Below are 16,792 nucleotides of genomic sequence, written 5' to 3'. Positions count from 1 at the left end.
ATCCTGGCTACCGGGGTCCGAGAGTCAATCCAAATCATCTGCGACGAAATGTTCATCACCTTAATCGCCACCGGCCAGGACCGGGATGCGTAGATGACCTGTGTCACCCAGCGATCTCACCGGCCGGCCCAAACCACATCTCGTTCGGGGTGTGCTCGACCATACTCGATCCGGATGATCGCGTGTTCTCCTGACTGAAGGTAAAGCGTTCGTCTGGGGACCACAGGCAGGTCCAATTCTGGACGTCGCCTCAGTGGCCCACCCCGCATCACGATAGTCTCCTCATCCGGGAGCTGAACCAGGGCTTCTCGCACACAGATCCTGACTCCAGCAGAATACATGAAGTTCATGCCCAACAGCACATCCAATCCTTCTCCAATGTTCGCGACCCAAACATCCAGGACATACACCACTCGGAGACCGAGGGTGAGCTTGATTCGAGCCCGGGCAGAGATATAAGTCGGAACGCATCCTAGACCAGGCACCTTGATTTGTCTGTGCATCTGCAGTTTCAGCTTGAGTCTACGCGCTAGATCCAGGCTGACCATGCAGACAGACGCACCAGTGTCCAAGAGGATACTTGTTCGGAAATCGTTCACTGCACCATACACCATCGCAACATCATGACTATTTTCGTCTGCTTCGTGATCTTCCCACCATCCGTATCGTTCACCGAAATTCAGCCTGAATTCGACTGGCCCATCCAGGGTCTCTCCATTCGGGGCTTCCCCGATCCGGTCTTCTCCATTCAGGGTCTGCGATTCAGGCCGATTTGGTTCAGGGTCAGCGGGTCCATCTTGAATCATAGAAGTCATGCATTGTTGGTTATCTCGTTTCTTCATCCCCAATTCAGGGCCGACATACACTAAGACACACAATCCTGGGGTCTTCCTAAGCCCGGCGCGTGCTGGATCCCCATCCAGCGGGCTTATTGGTTTAACGACCGACCAGGATCGGCCTGACCACCCTGGATGGGATCCAGGACGGCCTTGACAAGTCTTCCAGGGCACCCTTGCGAATGAGGTCCATGATAGGCTGGATGGCGTTGTGCTCTTCACATCGTCCAACGTGGAACTCGCCACACTTCTTGCAGAGCAGGGCTCGGCATCTGTCAGTCGGATGACCCATGCGTACACAGCGGTCACAAACCAGGTCGGCCCAGCAGCGTTCAGTGCGATGTCCAAACTCGTGACAGTTTTCACAATAGGCGGACTGATCCAGGTTGCTCCGATCAGGATCACCCTGCCTGGGTGACTTCGCCCCTGACCAGAAATCCTGATTCGGGGGACGCCAGCCTGAATGTTCCAAGATCCGGAAAACAGCCTTCCTCATCTCGTCCTCCCTACCCGTACTCTCTGTGATGGCGTCTCGAACCACTCCATCCAGGTTTTCGTTCACCGGAGCAGGAGGAGAATCAGGCTTGGACTCTGGTTCATCTTCGAAATGGACATGGACTTCCTGATCCTGGTCGGAATCGCTCCCATCCAGGCCGACAAAAGCACGTCCGGTCCGGCGAGGCTTGAATCGCTCCTGACCAGCATTGTCCGCTCGGATGTCGCGCGTCCTGGATGGAGGGGTATCGTAACCCCCACCCAGCGTCACCTCTTCATCCTGTTCCAGGGCGAACTCCAGATCCGGGATCCGCTTGAATCGCTGACTCTTCAGGGCCTGCTTCAAGTCTGAATCTTTCAGGCCCTTGATGAAACGCTTGACGTGATGCGAGACGTCCTTCCTGGATGACCGGTAGTTGATGCTAGCCTTGCCAGCCGCGTCGTTCAGGCGGTAGAAATACTCCAGAGCCGACTCGCCACCCTTCTGCTTCATCGTATAGTAGCGCTCAGAGTCGGAGGTCCAGGCCTTGAGATACTTCTTCCTGAACTCGCCGGCCAGGGACTTCCAGTCGTTCTTGACCTGCTTCGGGAGTTGCCCACGCCAATTCCGGACCGGGGATGACATCTTCATCTTGAGCTCGCTGATCCGGGCCCGGTTGGACCAGCCTCCTTGGCTGGCTAGGTTCGTGAACCTTTCCTACCAGCTTCGGCGGTCGCCCAGGGACGCCTTCTCGTCGAACTTCTCCAGCGCACTCGAGTTCACATAGGGGTGGATCGTCAACGAGGTTTCCCCCGCCTTGATCTTCCTGGCCGAGGCCTCGACCAGGTCACCCCCGTCCAGACTGCTGTCAGAATCACTTGATCTGGAATCGCTGTCGCTTGAGTCAGAACTGATTGAGCTGCTTGACGACGGATTTTCATCCTTCTGGGTCTTCTTCCTGGATGGCTTGGGCGGGGGCTTCCTCGGCGGCGGCTTGGATCCGGACTTAGCGGGAACAGCCGCCTTGAGCACCTCTGCCTTCGTCGCCTTGGGCGTCGGTTCAGCCTTAGGCACTTGGATTCGGGGCTTAGTGCAGGAAGTAACCCTGGCCAGATCCACTTCCGGGATGGTCGCACGAAGTTGAGCTTCGGCGATGTTCTTCGGTCCCGGCTGTGCGCCGTTACTGGCGATCTGTCCAGCACTGACGCCACTCCTCATGGTTGCCGATTCAGGGTTTGGCTCTTCCGACTTAACCGGGGTTGCCGAATCAGGGTTGAATGTCGCCCGACCAGATTGAACCTGAGTGGGTGTTGCTCGAAGGTCCCGAATTTGGGACGCTTGGAATCGCCTCATGTTCTTCGCAGCTTCTCGCCCGTTGTCTCGCTCGGACTCCAAGGCCTGGTACCTCCGCTGGAATGACGGCGTCCAGGTCTGGTTGGACCGGGTCCGGACGGGGACCTCCAGCCAGGGCAGCAGCCATCCGACGTTCGGACTTCTGGATCCGGCGTTCAGCCTCTTCCAGCTTGCGCTGGGCTTCGGCTTCACGCTGGGTCTGGGCTTCCGACGTGGCTTGCTGGGCCAGGGCCATGCGGTCCAGGGCAGCCTGTAGGCGCTTGACGTCGTTCATCGCGGTGACCGCAACTTCGGCCACCCCAGACGAGATCGACATGTACGACCGACTGGACGCCCTGGATCCGTGCGAGCGTCTCGAGCGTCCTGACCGGCTGGACCGCCTGGACGAAGACCTCCGCTTCGAATACGAGGACCGCTTCGAGGAGCGTCGGTGACGACGGTTCCTGGCGCTGCTGGTCCCCGACTCGCTGGACGACTCCGAGCCTGATTCAGACTCGTAGCGGTGCCGGCGGTGTCTGGACGAGGACTTGGTCCTGGATCTGTCCGTCCGGGACTTGGAGGTCTGAACGGATTCGGCCATCTCGACGTCATCCTGGTCCACCTCGACGGCGCGCTTCGACACGACACGCTGGGTCACGTAGTAACCCACCGCGCCTCCACCGACCGCGAATCCAGGACGACCAGCCTGAATCGACATAGCCATCGGACCGTACGTCGAGGGCGGCACGTGGGCGCCAGCGCTGAATCCAAGTCCGATCGAGGACGAGCTCGCGGAGCTGTTCCTGGATGGGTTGGATCCAGACATCGTTCCGTACAGGGAGGCCTCCGGGGATCCAGAAGTACCGACCAAGCTCGGGACAGGGTCCGAACTCGCATACTCCTGGATCGGGGCGGCCTCCTCCGCCTGGACGACATCACCCCGACTGGAGGTCCTGGGCGACGGCAATTCAGACGGGTCGACGCCGACGGGAGCGACGCAACCGGCGGCCGGGCTGGATGGTGTTGTTGGCGCTTCGGTTCAGGCTCGCAATCGGACCTGGACTCCTGGCCGGACGAAGACCAGTCAGCTTGAGGCGGAGAACGTATTCCCGGCCGAGTAGGCCTAGATCGTAATCCGTTATCAATAGATCTCCGTCTTGATCTTCAGCGTGGTAGTCCTGGATGGATGCTTGTTCAGATTCGGGAGTCTCTGATGCTTGCGCTTTCAGGACAGAGGTAATCTTGAACGTAGCACCGACAACACGTGAACGCCACTCCACCAGTTCCAGGGCCAGCAGACGCAGTACGTCCTGGATGACCACTCGCAGCTTGGCTGGAGCGACCTTGGCCGCTCTCGTCCTGAACCAGACCGGAACCATATTGTCAAACCTGAATCCGGCTTCGAACAGCAGAGCTTGCAGGATGGCCATGCACTCCCGCGGTGTCAGCATCTGGACCGGAACCTGGACAGCCATGAGATCCTGGGGGGTGCTCAAGTCCCGACGGTCGAGACGAAGTTCCGCGATCCAGCCTCCTTCCTGGCCCTCCAAGAGTGCTCGCGCACTGAGGTACCTAGACGTGGTCAACATGGCGGCCATCCAGGGCTGTGCATCTGGTTTGGGTGTCGACCAGGAGTACTCAACAGCGGGCGGGGTCACGCGTTCGGACTCCACCCGCTCCCGCCTGGACACTTGCTGCGCGACGTACGCCTTTTCCTGGACCTCGCCGAACCTCTGGTCAGGGGTTCCCGACCGAAGCGAGCCTGGATCCGGAGCTTGGTCTGGGACGACTTGATTTGGGGTCGTCTTGGTCGAAGCTTCCTGGACCGAGGAGTCAGGGTTCGTCGTGGTCGCTTGGGCGGACGGCGAGGTCTCTTGCGAGTCCTCAAGCTCATCCACTTCTTGGACAGTCGGCAGCGGCTTGTCCTCCAGGTTCGGGGTCTCCTTGGACTCCGCATCTTGATCCGGCAGCGGAGAGTCCGAAACTCGATCCGCCGCCGGGGGCTCAACCTCATCGGCTCCTCCCGCAGACGCCTTGGCGGGCTCATCCTGGACGGACTCACCCTGAACTTGGACAGCCTTCGGGTCAGGATCCAGGACGTCCAGCTCGCCATCTGGGGACACTTGGTGCGCGTCATCCTGGACGGACGGTGCTGGAGTCGGCTCCTCCTCCGACGACTTGGCCTTCGCCTTGCGGGCCGCCTTGCGCTTTGCAGATCCTGCCTTCCGAGCAGCCCGGACAACCTCGTCCAGGCTCGCGTGCTCCTCCGGCGGCAGGCCCTGAGACCTACGCGACTGGCGCGACGCATTACCGCGTCCCTCGCCATCGCGTCCTTCCTCGCGCATGTCTTCTCCGTTTCCTCTCGCCATAAACCTTCGGTCAGAGGGTTAGTAGACTTCGCAACCTCAATCCTAACAATAAATGTAACCGCAACTCAGTGAAGTCCCAAACGATTCGAATCCGGGCACGCGCACCAGCTGAGGCGAGGCGGGTGAACGCCTTTTGCCGCCCAGGTGTACAGTGGCCCGAAAAGGATCTAGACTTGTCCCCTCGAAACAACCCTGGACGAGCACTTGGTGTCGATGCTTCTCAAGCGTGCAGATCACCGTAAACTGCATTCAGTCGTCTTTAAGATACATGCATTTCCTCTCGCCGGTCGAGGTGTACGCGACGATGCCATACGTCAAGAGTCTTTCATGCGGTCGCGCCGCGTTTGCGTCGCATTTGACACATTTTGACTAGCTTTCATCAATTCTATTGGTTAAAATACTATCTCAAACTCAAAACAGGCTTGAGCTAGAGGCCTGTTAGCTGAAACCTACCCACCTTTGAGTTGGGATTCGCCCCCTAAGCCCCGTCTATCTGAATCTGAAGCTGAAACGTGGTCAATTTGGGAGCTCCGAAAGTTCTCTAATATCCCCTCGTCACATAAGCAACTTGATCTCAAAAGAGTCGCCTCCCTAAATAGCCACAACTCCACCCATGAGCAGTGTGATGCAACGCGCTCGCTCACCAGGGCAGGAGGTCGCCCTTCTCGAAGTGGAACATCTTAGCCGAGTCCTCGATCTTGGCGCGGGGGATGATCTTGGTCAGGCCCATGACGCTGTCCTCGGGCGACACAGATCCCGTGAAGCCCACCAAGACCGGGTTGACGTACCCCTGGTGCAGCAGCAGGGTGCTACTTATTTTTTTGGAACTTTTTCTAACTTCTGAGGAAGGGCTCACCAAGTCTTAATTCTGTTGGCACATTCACTCGTGCAACGTTTCACGACGTTTTGCGCACGAAGATTCTACCGTTTTTGAACCCGTGGCCTCTTCCCCGTTCGATTTTCATTTTGGCCAATGCCCATATACATATGTACCGCGAGATCGAAGACGTCGTGCACTCCACCGGTGCTCTTCTTTTCTTTTTACCTCCGTATTCCCCGGAGTTAAATTCTATTGAGGTGCAGTTTTCACTATTGAAACGGTGGATTCAGAAGCATGCAAACATGGCATTCCGGGAAAACCCTTTGGCGGTGTTGCGAGTGGAAATGTGTACCAAAAGCCGAGAAGATGTTGGAATGATTTTATATAGGCACTGTGGCTATTGTATTCAAGGTTTAACTTTCAATTAGAAATCGCTCCTCTTGGTTTTGCTCTTCATCCCCCTCCTCCTCTTCTTTTTGCACTTCATCATCGTCGTCCCCCTTATGCTCTTCATCATCAATGTTGGCACTTTCGGACAGCGGCGACCCGACGGGTTCGCGGCGGGGTGGACGGAATGGAGGGCGCAAATTCCAGTCGGGGAGTCCGAAGACTCGACGTAAGTCGCGAACAGGAACTTCGACGTTGTGGAGCATGGTGTGATTAAGTGGGTAAACTTCGCTGTGCGTTTCGACCGCGGCGGCTGCGTTCTCGTCAATAATTCGCTGCTGTTCGTCAACAGATTGAAGTTGCCGAAATGTTACATTAGTTGGCACTTCGAGAGGAGCTTCAGGCGGCTGTCTAGACTGGGTTGTAGCAAAATAGATTCATGCTCTTTCGTAAGACGATACTTAGCCCCAGAGAGCCTACCGTAAGACAAAGCGTCTTACGTTTTGCAATCAACGCAGTTTGGCTACATCTTAGTTTTAGTATACCAGTGGCTACATTGTATTTTGTCCGTCAAAACGTAAGACAGTTTGTCGGACAACAATTTGCACCATGCGATTGGCCAAAACTTTCAGAGGGTAGTGGCGTTGCGTGCGTTCCTCCGTTGAGCATGTAGGAACCCGAGGACAACCGCTTTGCCGTTTTTGAATTGCTCGTGCCACCTACAGTCGAGCCGACGAAATATGGCGCTCACAAGCACGAACATGTAGTCGGTAGTGCGACCCTACTGCCAACTACAATGTACACGCTTGTTTGAGAATGGTTAAGAAATAAATGCACCCGAACCATTAGCCCAGCTTGACAAACAAAACGTTCAGGGCTTTATAGTGAATTCTAGTTAATGCATAACCAAATAGAGCCCCTCTTCCTCCGGTAGTGCGGCCCACGAACCCTGTCGTGTCCTCTGAGGACGCCTCCGAGCGAAGCAGTGCACGACGAGCGCGCGCACATGCTCCGCACCGAGGCGTTGTCGGAGGACGCGAGGGAGTAGACAATCAATACATTATGGGATCTTACCAAAGTCATGAAATGAACTGTTTTGTAGTAGCAACAAGGCAGCGTCAGCCAGTCTTGGTATTTGTGTTTGTATTTGTTGCGGTTTGCTTGGCTACCTTACTCCCGGAGGCGCACACTACTGCAGCTCCACCTACGTCGGTAGTGGACACCACCGACCTCACTCGCGGCCACGTGTAGGTAATCAGTTGGTGGTGTCGCAAACAAATAACTACAAAACGACGTGAGGGCCTCTAAGAGTCAAATGAGCGGCGAAACTTCTCGGGAATACATGAAAAATGCCAAAGCTAAAGTAATTGATCAGCCCGGCTGAAGGCGCTTACCAGTTTGCTCGGCCTGCTACTGTAGTACTAGGAAATCTAAACGATCTAAGCTCGCCGTGGTGTTTTAAATATGTAGAGGGAGTTTGTTGGTGTCGCAGCGCTCCTCCGCACAGTTCTATCGAACCGCCAATCATTACTACCACTACTATGCTGCGCCCGATATTAGTCAGGATACGAAGTGCAACGAAATGCATCATAAAGAGTAGCGAAGAGGAACGCGGGCCTTCCTAGCCGAGCCTGCGAGCACTCTGCGCCTGGCAGTGCCAACAGAATTGGCAAGTCGTACTATTCGCCAATCAAATCACTAGATTGATTTGTCGTCAAACTGTCTTACGAATGCTCGACACAAGTGAGTGTCGTTGCTGGTCCAGCCGGTACTTGTCGTTCACGAAGAAATTCCGCTACTCTAGGTTAGTGCTCTTGGATGCGCGGCTGGGTAGCGCGCCGGATCGTCGTTGGAGGGGCCGGCTTCTTCATGTAGACAAATAACTCCAGCTCAAAGCCGGAGCGACCATGTTTGCGTCGCTGAGTACGACGCCAGACCATCTCGATCTGTTGACGGAGGCTTGGTCAGTGCTTGCAATGGGCTGGAATAGGGGCTGGGAAGCATTATTGCTGGGCTTCAAATATACTATTGCTGTAGACTCGAGTGGCATCCGAATGGTAGATTCAAACTTAGACGCGACCTTCACCCGTAGCACAGCATACCCGTCGGCGGCTGTGAAGTCGAACCGAGCCACTTGTCCCTTGTCTCGGCATCTGCTCAAAGGCTCACCTTTCTTTAATTTTCAAGCTGCAGCGAAACACAGTAGGTAGAGTGTCTTCGTCTGCGTCTTCGGAGAGGAGAGCTTGCATGACACTGCCACAACCAAAAATGCCTGTGGTAGTACAAAGGAGGCGAACGACGAGGCTAATAATACATCCAGTCGACGTCAGTTTTGGAAAAAGGATAATCCCAGATTATCCTTAACCTAACCTCCCCATAAGTCAGATTAAGAAGTCATTGTAGAGCGGCAAAATTGGTGAAAGGGACAATAACTTCTATGTACCTATGGAGCGAGGGTCGTAGTGTTTATACCCGCCCCTAAAAAATGAGGAATTGTACCAGATTCGTTGGTACAATGTCCATTTTCGTACGATAATGGCCATTCGGGCACATGTGCGATGCACTCCAGGTCCCATCTTCGCGCCCTCCGCTCCGCTACGGGGCTCGACGGGAACCTACTCAGGTCGACCGCGGAGCGCACGACCTCCGCTACGCTCCGGTGTGGATCCTGGTCGCAATAAAGATAGAACCTACTTCGCAGTGCAACTCCTCTGGCCTACGCGCCGTCCCCTGACAGACCTATGTTGGGATGTGGATCGGGGCCCTTATCGACAATGACACATAGTTCGTTGTACCACCCCCTCGCGGCCGTTCCGTACTTGCTTGCCGTTGGGTATTCGTTGTTAAATACAACGGTGCAGAGGAGGTGGATCGTTACAAGGCTCGATTAGTTATTGAAGGGTTTCTACAACGGAATGACATAAACTATGACGATATCTTTGCTCCAGTGATCCGGATGGAAGTGCTACGTCTCCTGCTCACCCTGGCAGCTCTGCTAGACTACTAGGGCCATCCAACGGATGTTAAAATGGCTTTCTTAAACGGGTTGCTCGATGTCGAAATCTACATGCGTCAACCCGAAGATTTCGAAGTCCCTGAAAAGGAGAATTTCGTTTGTAAACTAGTCAAGAGTCTTTAAACAAGCTCCACGTGACTGGTACCATACCCTCTGCGCATTCCTTGAAAATCAAGGCTTGAGTCGGCTGACCAAAGATCGGTGTGTGTTCATGAAAACATTTCCGGAAGGACCATGCTACATTGCTGTCTACGTAGACGATCTCCTCGTCATCGCCCCAACGCCAGCTATAGTTAAATCAGCCCTCAAAAAGAGATTGAAGATGTCAGATTTGGGGGAGACACAGTACCTACTAGGCTGGTCTATTAACAAAGGGTTCGCAGGTCAGGTGTAGGTTTATAGATTATCCAGGTAGGTGACGAACTTGCCGTTTTGCGCTAGGAGCTCTAATTCTTCGATACTGCGTACCTATAACAAGTAGCCTTAGGCAAGAATTTTCACGTTTAGGTTATCATCCATCGTCCTACACATGCCGAGATATGCTGTCTTCAGCACTATTATCGTCTCCGATTGGCCACATGCGCCTAATTTTATTCTTCTTCTGCCGTGTTGTGTGGAGGTATGTTGTGTAGTTGCGCGGTACCTGGGCAAGCTTTTAGAGACAAGCTACGACGGATCATGGTAAGTCCGACTATCAGCTAATCACGGTTTACAACATCTTCCGCGGTACTTTATCCTTCTTTTGCAGAAAGTTAATCCTGAATTCTTAGTTAAAACAAGGAATATAGCTGTTCACCTGCGTACGTAGCTTGCAAATGAAAGAATGGATTGGACACCTCGAGTTCTTAGTCTTATTTTTATACAAAGTACTTGATGTTCATGCTACTGGTTCATTCTCAAAGTTCCCAGCGCAAATCGTACTTAGTAGGGACCTACTAGGCGACAGTCGCGAACCCCTTGTTCAACGCAATCGTGCTCGGAGAACTATTTTCATCCACCAAGGGAAATACGCGCACACTATTCTGGAGCACTTTAACCTGCTCTCTGCGCACCGGCTAGCGATTCCATGCGACCCCAGCATCAAAATCTCGAAGGCAATGAGGCAGTGCACTGACGCCGAAAAAGAGGAGATGCAACGCACCCTCCCATATCGAGAGGCGGTAGACAGCGTCATGAATCTTGTCATGGGTACCCGACCAGATTTGACATTCTTCATCAGGGAAGTTAGTCAATTTCTTGGCAATGCAGGCAATCCACGCTGGAAACCTATTCAGAGAGGCACCGTTACCTTAATGATACGCGGCGCCGGGAGGGGGGGGGGGGGCTACGGCATGACGCTAGGTGAATCAATCCATGTCTCACCAGATATCATCGGATACCTTCTTACAGCAAACTGGCTACGCGAACTGCCCCGATAAGAGACGTTCCATCGGCGGCTACATCACCATGCTAGTGCGAAGCCCTATTTCATGGTTGTGTATATTCAATAAAGCGTACTCGCAGCAATGATGTACGGGTAGCCTGCCAAAATCAGAGCGACACCCCAGACGGGTTTTCGCTCTGTGGTATTTACGCCGTCAATAACAGCATGCAGCAAGAGAATACCCCACCCGTCACGACTTAGCGAATGCACTTAAGGGACTCAAGCAAACAGGGAGCGCCGATTTGACCACGGCAACCCTCGTACCGGGGCGTACAGTATAACTGCCCTTCAGTATGCACTGCGCCTAAAGCACATGGCCTTGGGCAACCTAAAGCGGAATTCTGCGGCCACAAAACCGATCTTTTTGAAACGATGATCAAGTCAAGCAAGACACCCCTCACTAGCATTGGTATGCCACTTGGCCAAAAGGCCGGTGTGTATCGCTGTATGAGTCGAGTGAAGTTTACAGGGGGGGTTGTACCTATTGATTCTGATCAATGGGGCAAATATGCCTATACAATGGACCACTTGCGCGTATTTTTTTGCATCAATCGAAATGGTGCACGGGATCCCGACATCTAAGCAGTCAGCCAATTAAGGAATGGGCTTTTCGTAATTTTTCTAAACAAATCTCAATACATGTCTTCAGATTGATTTATTTTTAAGCATTCTAAATATTATTAACGCCTAGTTTCTTTATTAAATGGAGAAACGGATTCTTTGCAAGCGCTTTTGTAAATATATCCGCTACCATTTCTGATGTTGGACAATATTTGATCGTGAATTCCTGCCGCTCGACTTTTTCTTGTACAAAATGAAAGCGGATTTCAATGTGTTTCGAGCGCTTGTGTAGTTCCGGGTTTTTGGCTCTTCCATAATTGTAATACATTTCCTTGGGCTAAGCCCGAGCTCTGCTTAAAGCAGTTTGAGGAATATCGTCTCTGGCAAACAATGCCACAGGGCAATATATTCGGCATCTGTGGTAGACAAAACTACCATATGGTGTTTGGGCGACACACTAGCAAGCAAGTCAAGGTACGTCCTTACTGATACGAAACTAGTATGAAGATATCAAGATGTACTCGAAGCGATCGATCCTCACAAGCTTAGATGTGGAGTTCCCGCACTGTGTGTGGGCTCCGAAGCAAAATGCAAAGTGAACGTCTCTGAGAGCATCAAGCTGGACGACCTCATTGTACGACCAAAATCCATTTCTGATTCCTCTGAAGCCTTTTATTCAATAGTGTAGTTTCTATCACAAACTATCAAATGAGATATTGCAGACTGAGAGAGGCTGTCAGTGATCCACAGACCACTTAAAAAGTGGGACAAGTCACTTTTCCCACATTCTATCAGGAAGTGACCTATTCTGGAGGCAGGATGTGGGAAAAGTGGGAATCAATACATTAACACTGATATTCCGAAGATGGGTACAGCTCAAAGGTGGGAATGTTACTAATATTTGTTCCCACCCTATGTGGGGCGTTATTGGAGATTGTATCTGATTCTCAATTTGCCAGAAAGTGGGAATTTTGGGAATTTTTAAAAATTTCCCACTTTTGAAGTGGTCTGGTGATCCAGTTTTCAAGCTATTTGGTAATAAGTAAAAACTACCATAATCAATAGTCTGCAGTGGTAAAAACTCCAAGAACTCATAGAATATTGCTGGCTGTGGAGCTTCCACAGCCAGCTCCAAGCTCTTAACTCTACATACAGCTCACTTCCGTTTGTACCAACTCAACCTCGCCCCTCTCTCTTCCAAGCCTCGTCTCCGTCGCTCGCTTCTACATGCATCAATCCGGGACAAATCCTTATTTGTGATTAGCGGTGCGGCTTTTCTTTGCTTCTTGGTGATCTTTTAGCTAAGTACCGCCATCAAAAGAGCGGGAAGTGATAAACATTTTATCGACGGCGCTGCGCTCCTAATTCCTTTGTAGTAGATGGCTACATTGTTAGCTTATGACTCCGTAGAGAGAGAGAACTACTACATCTTTCTTGCTCGAACTTCGTCACTAGACTTCATGTCGTCACATATTCGACGGCCGCAATGACGTATCGTCGCCACCGTCCGTTTTTGGCAAAGGCCCAGCCACATCGAGCGCCCATCGGTCGCCCACGTCGCCGCCCCTGATGCTGCGTAGTGGTGGAATCACCTAGCGCGGCCTTGCCTTGCGACTACCGAACTCTTGACATCCAGCCACCCGACGGTTCACCTCTCGGCCACCAGTAGCCATTAGCGATACGCGCGTAGGTGTGTGGTAATCGTATGTGTCCAGCCCACACTGAATCATGGCACGCTTTTATCACTCTCGACCATAACGCAGGTGGCTAAATCACTCGTCGCCCCGCCGGCATCTCGACCACCACCAGCCCAAACGACGTGTACGTCTTTACCCTGGAGCTCGCGCATCTTGAGCAGCTACTGGCCAAGCTGGCTCTGCTCCTGCACCTCCACGATTGTGTCGTCCGTCGGTTGTAGCGTAACTGCCGTCCAGCATACTCTTCGCTACGCTCACGTTGCTGCTCTTCACCGCGTACGGCATCTTCGTGTTCCTTTCACACTCGTCGCACTTCGCCGCCCCATTCATCATCATGCTGTTCGGCTTCGCCTTCTGACCGTGGTGCACCGCCCCCCCCCCCCGCTTGTCCGTCCTCACTGCCACTGTGCCCTTCGTCCGCTGCGTAGACTCGCTCGCCACGGGAGAAGCCCTCGTCTGTGTACTAGGTGACTGGTAGTTGCTGTCGATGCTCGTGGCGTCGTCATCCGCGATGATCGGCGCCATGATTGGTCCGCCGCCGTCGACATTGTAGAGTATGCAAGCGGAGCCTTCGACCCGCGCTTCCTCTTTGCAACCTTCGGCCATTCCGCCGGCGCCTCGTTCGTCGACTCCACGGCCGGCTTCGTACTGCTTGTCATCATATCACTCCGTGCAGCCGCATTCGTCCCCCCATTAGGGTGGTTATCGTCTCGTTCGCCCTCACCATTGGGTTAGTCAGCGAAGGTCACTCGCTTCCGTGTCCCAGCTGCACTGCTCGTTTGTTGCAGCCCTCCACACCTCGTTGAGCTGTTTGGGCGCAGCGGTGTCTCCGTGCGCAAACCCACCTCCGTGGTCGGTGTCGACTCCACATTCGGCGCCGTCCTTGTGCGTGGCATCGTCTCTATCCTTGGCGTCGCCGCGGTATTCGCCACCTCCACGTTGAGCAGCGTACCCACAATCACTGAAACCTCGCGAGTAGTCATCGATGCTACATCTGCCGGCGTCACCTTCCCGCCGTGCGCGGCGTGCAGCTCGCCGCCGATCGTGTCCTCGTGCACCATCTCCTCCCGTCGCTCGTCGGCACTCGCGGCGTCGCCGCCATGACTCGGCCGCTGCTGCTCGCGTCTAGTCGCCGCCGCCTCCATCTTCCGCTGCTCATCGAGCCGTCGTTGGGCCGGTCGTGTCAAGGGTCGCGCCACTTCGGTTCGTACCTCGTCCCGGCGAGTGCGTCTCAGCTGCCACTAGCCCGTGGCGTCTTCGCTGCCTCGTACCCCGGTGGGCCAATTGCTGGTTGTTTCTGTACAACGGTGTTCTATTTAACGGCGTTCTATTTGAAGGTGTTGTATTTGTAGTAGAACCCCCAAGAGGAGGACGATCAATTCACAGGGCGTTCAAATACTTTACCGCGTGCTAAGTTATTTCGGGATTATACGTTAGTAAGACACTGGAGACAGTTTGTTTTTAAAATAAATTATCACCATGAAATGGTATAAAAACGCCATTTCATCTGAACGAACCGCTCTAATTTATTGGCACCTCGGTTAATGGAGCTGTAAAAGTCCACAGCTAGAGGTACGCCGTAGCGACCACCGTTAAGCAGCACACTGCGCAGAATGTGGCAAGCTTTCTGATGAAGAACGTGGTGCTTCGCTTCGGGGTGTTCCGGGAGTTGTTGACTGATGGGCCGGGGCTGACCGGGAAGGTCATCGAGCAGCTCGTTGTGATGCTCCAGGCCTAACAAATCAACCCCGTTCCCAACCGACCGGCTTAGTTGGAAGATTTCAACGGACGTGGAAAGCCATGGTGGCCACGTACATGATCGACACAAGGCAGCGAGTTTAGGACCTTTGGGTCGCCTTTGCTGTGTATGGCTACAATTCGGGAGAACACACCACGGTGCTGCTATCTCCTAACGAGCTGATGATGGGGAGGCGACTACGCGCTCTGAACGAACTACTGCGACGTGCAAGTGTGGCGGAAGAAGGACCGCTGCTAATCTACTATCAGCGGCTGTTCGATGCGATGCGCAGTGCGCATGAGTGCGCTAAGAACGCCTGGAGACGCGAACAAGCACGCCAAGCGTGCTACTACGACAGGAAGGTGAGGCAACGACGGACTTTTGCTGTTGGTGATCGAGCTTGGGTCTACCAACCTCCAAGGGGCCCCAAGGAGTCGAAGTTCATGCACCAATGAGTCGGGCCGGTGCGTGTGATCGAAATAGCGGACTACGACAACTATCTGGTCGATCGAGAAGACAAGGACGGTGAAACCGAGCAATTTATAGCTCACATTTCGTTTTTGGTAAGTTTTCACTCACCGACTACACTACTGGACGTGACGGCCAAGACATCGAGGCGCAGCTCGAGCATGATAGCTCGCTCGAATGGCAAAATGATCCGTCGGCGGCAAAAACGACTCTGGGAGCAGCGGCGGCACCAGTACACGCAGTAGCGGGGCCGCGAACTACGAGACGGAGAGGACGAGCAGCGACGCGTGCGGCTGCAGCGTCAGGACCGGGTGAGCACATGGTGAAGCTTCAGCGACGATAACTCCGAAACGTAGCGGGGCAGTACGTGCTGGAATACGAGCTCCGGCTATTGTAGCGGCCGAAGCGACGAAGCGAAGGCGGCCAGCAGGAGACGATGGACGGCGATGGGTCGGCGTCGAGGAGTACGACGAGCTGCTGCAGAGCGACAGGGTGGTGGAAAACCCCGGGTATGGAGAAGCTGTGTAACAGGGGCCCCGTGCAGATAGACCCCATGTGACAGGCGGCGGCGGCGGTAGACGACTACGAGACGCTGGAGGTGGTGACAGACGGCGATACGAAGTCACCGGCCAAGGCGCACGACGGCAGGTCCACGTGGGCAGTGACACGATGCGGCTCCAGGCGCACGACGGCAGGTCCAGGTGGGCAGTGACACGATGCGGCTCCAGATTTTCTGCCCGAGCCCCACGTTGACTGGATCCAGGATCCAAGTGGCGGGAACAGCCTGGATATGCACTCAGCGCCCTGAATCAGGGTGATCAAGGTGTGTCCAGGCTGGACCAAGATCGATGACCCTGAAGGCTGCCAGCCTGGAACCCCCCCCCCCCCCCAGCCAAGATCGAGCCAGTCATGCCACAAGAGCCGAAGACGTGCCCGACCAAGCTCGTCGATGCCTAAGCTGCCTGACCAAAGCCCGTGTATCCTGAATCGACAACGTGTATCCCGAATGGACGACTCTCCAAGCTTCAAGATTTGACCATATAAACCCAAGACATTAACGACCGACTAAGCCGACCGTCCAAGATCTGCTCGGCACATGGAACCTTGAACTCCCTCCCAGCTGTGCTGCCGATCCCCGCTGGATCTTTGCGACTCAACCGACGACAACCTATACTGAAACCAAGATAAAACTTCCAAGACTGCATGTTACGATTAGTGATAGCCTACAAAGATAAGACCAAACAGAGTTCGTTTTTCCTGCTACAGCGCAAGTGTCTTCGGTTGGGGGCCAGGCTATTCAGAGCTAGTTCAGACTCAAAGGAGCCTTGTGTCTTTGGTTTTCCCCCTGCAGTCAGGGCACATCGGCTAAGAACGTAAGGGTCGTGTGTGGAGCTCTCATAGTAAGTATCAAATCAAGTTAAGGCGAGTACCTGGGCTGTCGTGCGGCCAGGGTTGATAAGCTTTATTTCATATTCTAGTTGGAGTATTTGTCCTGGACAGCACTGCCATTTCATATTAAGCTACTCCTAGGGCGGTTGAGGTAGTCACCACCTAGTGATTTGTCGATAGGCTACTGAGTGATAGGAAGGACTGTGTTTTGTATTGATTCGGCTTTTTCCCTCTGGATTGAGGGTGGTGCGCGATTGATTGAGGGTCTTGGACTTGCCAGT

The 16,792-nt window shown here is 53.8% G+C and overlaps 4 protein-coding genes across 4 annotated transcripts; 1 reads left to right on the top strand and 3 right to left on the bottom strand.

The window, feature by feature from the left end:
- Window positions 1–936: 936 nt before the first annotated feature.
- Window positions 937–5,977, bottom strand: PHYSODRAFT_256052 (hypothetical protein; the record flags this gene model as incomplete). The annotated part of the gene is made up of 6 exons (XM_009522885.1): window positions 937–2,005; window positions 2,033–2,481; window positions 2,717–3,596; window positions 3,646–5,016; window positions 5,657–5,802; window positions 5,927–5,977. The coding sequence occupies 6 exons, from the start codon at window positions 5,975–5,977 to the stop codon at window positions 937–939; spliced, it is 3,966 nt and encodes a 1,321-aa protein (XP_009521180.1).
- Window positions 5,978–6,245: 268 nt separating this feature from the next.
- PHYSODRAFT_484632 (hypothetical protein) lies at window positions 6,246–6,653 on the bottom strand (the record flags this gene model as incomplete). Its single annotated transcript, XM_009522884.1, has 1 exon — window positions 6,246–6,653. A coding segment is annotated over one exon (408 nt), but the record flags the coding sequence as incomplete, so codon positions are not given.
- Window positions 6,654–13,077: 6,424 nt separating this feature from the next.
- On the bottom strand, window positions 13,078–14,061 carry PHYSODRAFT_326853 (hypothetical protein; the record flags this gene model as incomplete). The annotated part of the gene is made up of 4 exons (XM_009522883.1): window positions 13,078–13,107; window positions 13,175–13,270; window positions 13,316–13,567; window positions 13,762–14,061. 4 exons carry the CDS (start codon window positions 14,059–14,061, stop codon window positions 13,078–13,080), a joined length of 678 nt encoding a protein of 225 aa, XP_009521178.1.
- Window positions 14,062–14,716: 655 nt separating this feature from the next.
- PHYSODRAFT_326852 (hypothetical protein) lies at window positions 14,717–16,079 on the top strand (the record flags this gene model as incomplete). Its single annotated transcript, XM_009522882.1, has 7 exons — window positions 14,717–14,752; window positions 14,834–15,016; window positions 15,223–15,433; window positions 15,520–15,614; window positions 15,685–15,817; window positions 15,886–15,945; window positions 16,015–16,079. 7 exons carry the CDS (start codon window positions 14,717–14,719, stop codon window positions 16,077–16,079), a joined length of 783 nt encoding a protein of 260 aa, XP_009521177.1.
- Between the last annotated feature and the right edge of the window lie 713 nt (window positions 16,080–16,792).

This window comes from Phytophthora sojae, assembly GCF_000149755.1.
Source record: "Phytophthora sojae unplaced genomic scaffold PHYSOscaffold_2, whole genome shotgun sequence".
NCBI classification, from domain to species: Eukaryota; Oomycota; class Peronosporomycetes; order Peronosporales; family Peronosporaceae; genus Phytophthora; species Phytophthora sojae.
Note: the sequence above shows the minus strand (reverse complement) of the source record. Positions and strands in the feature narration are given on the sequence as shown.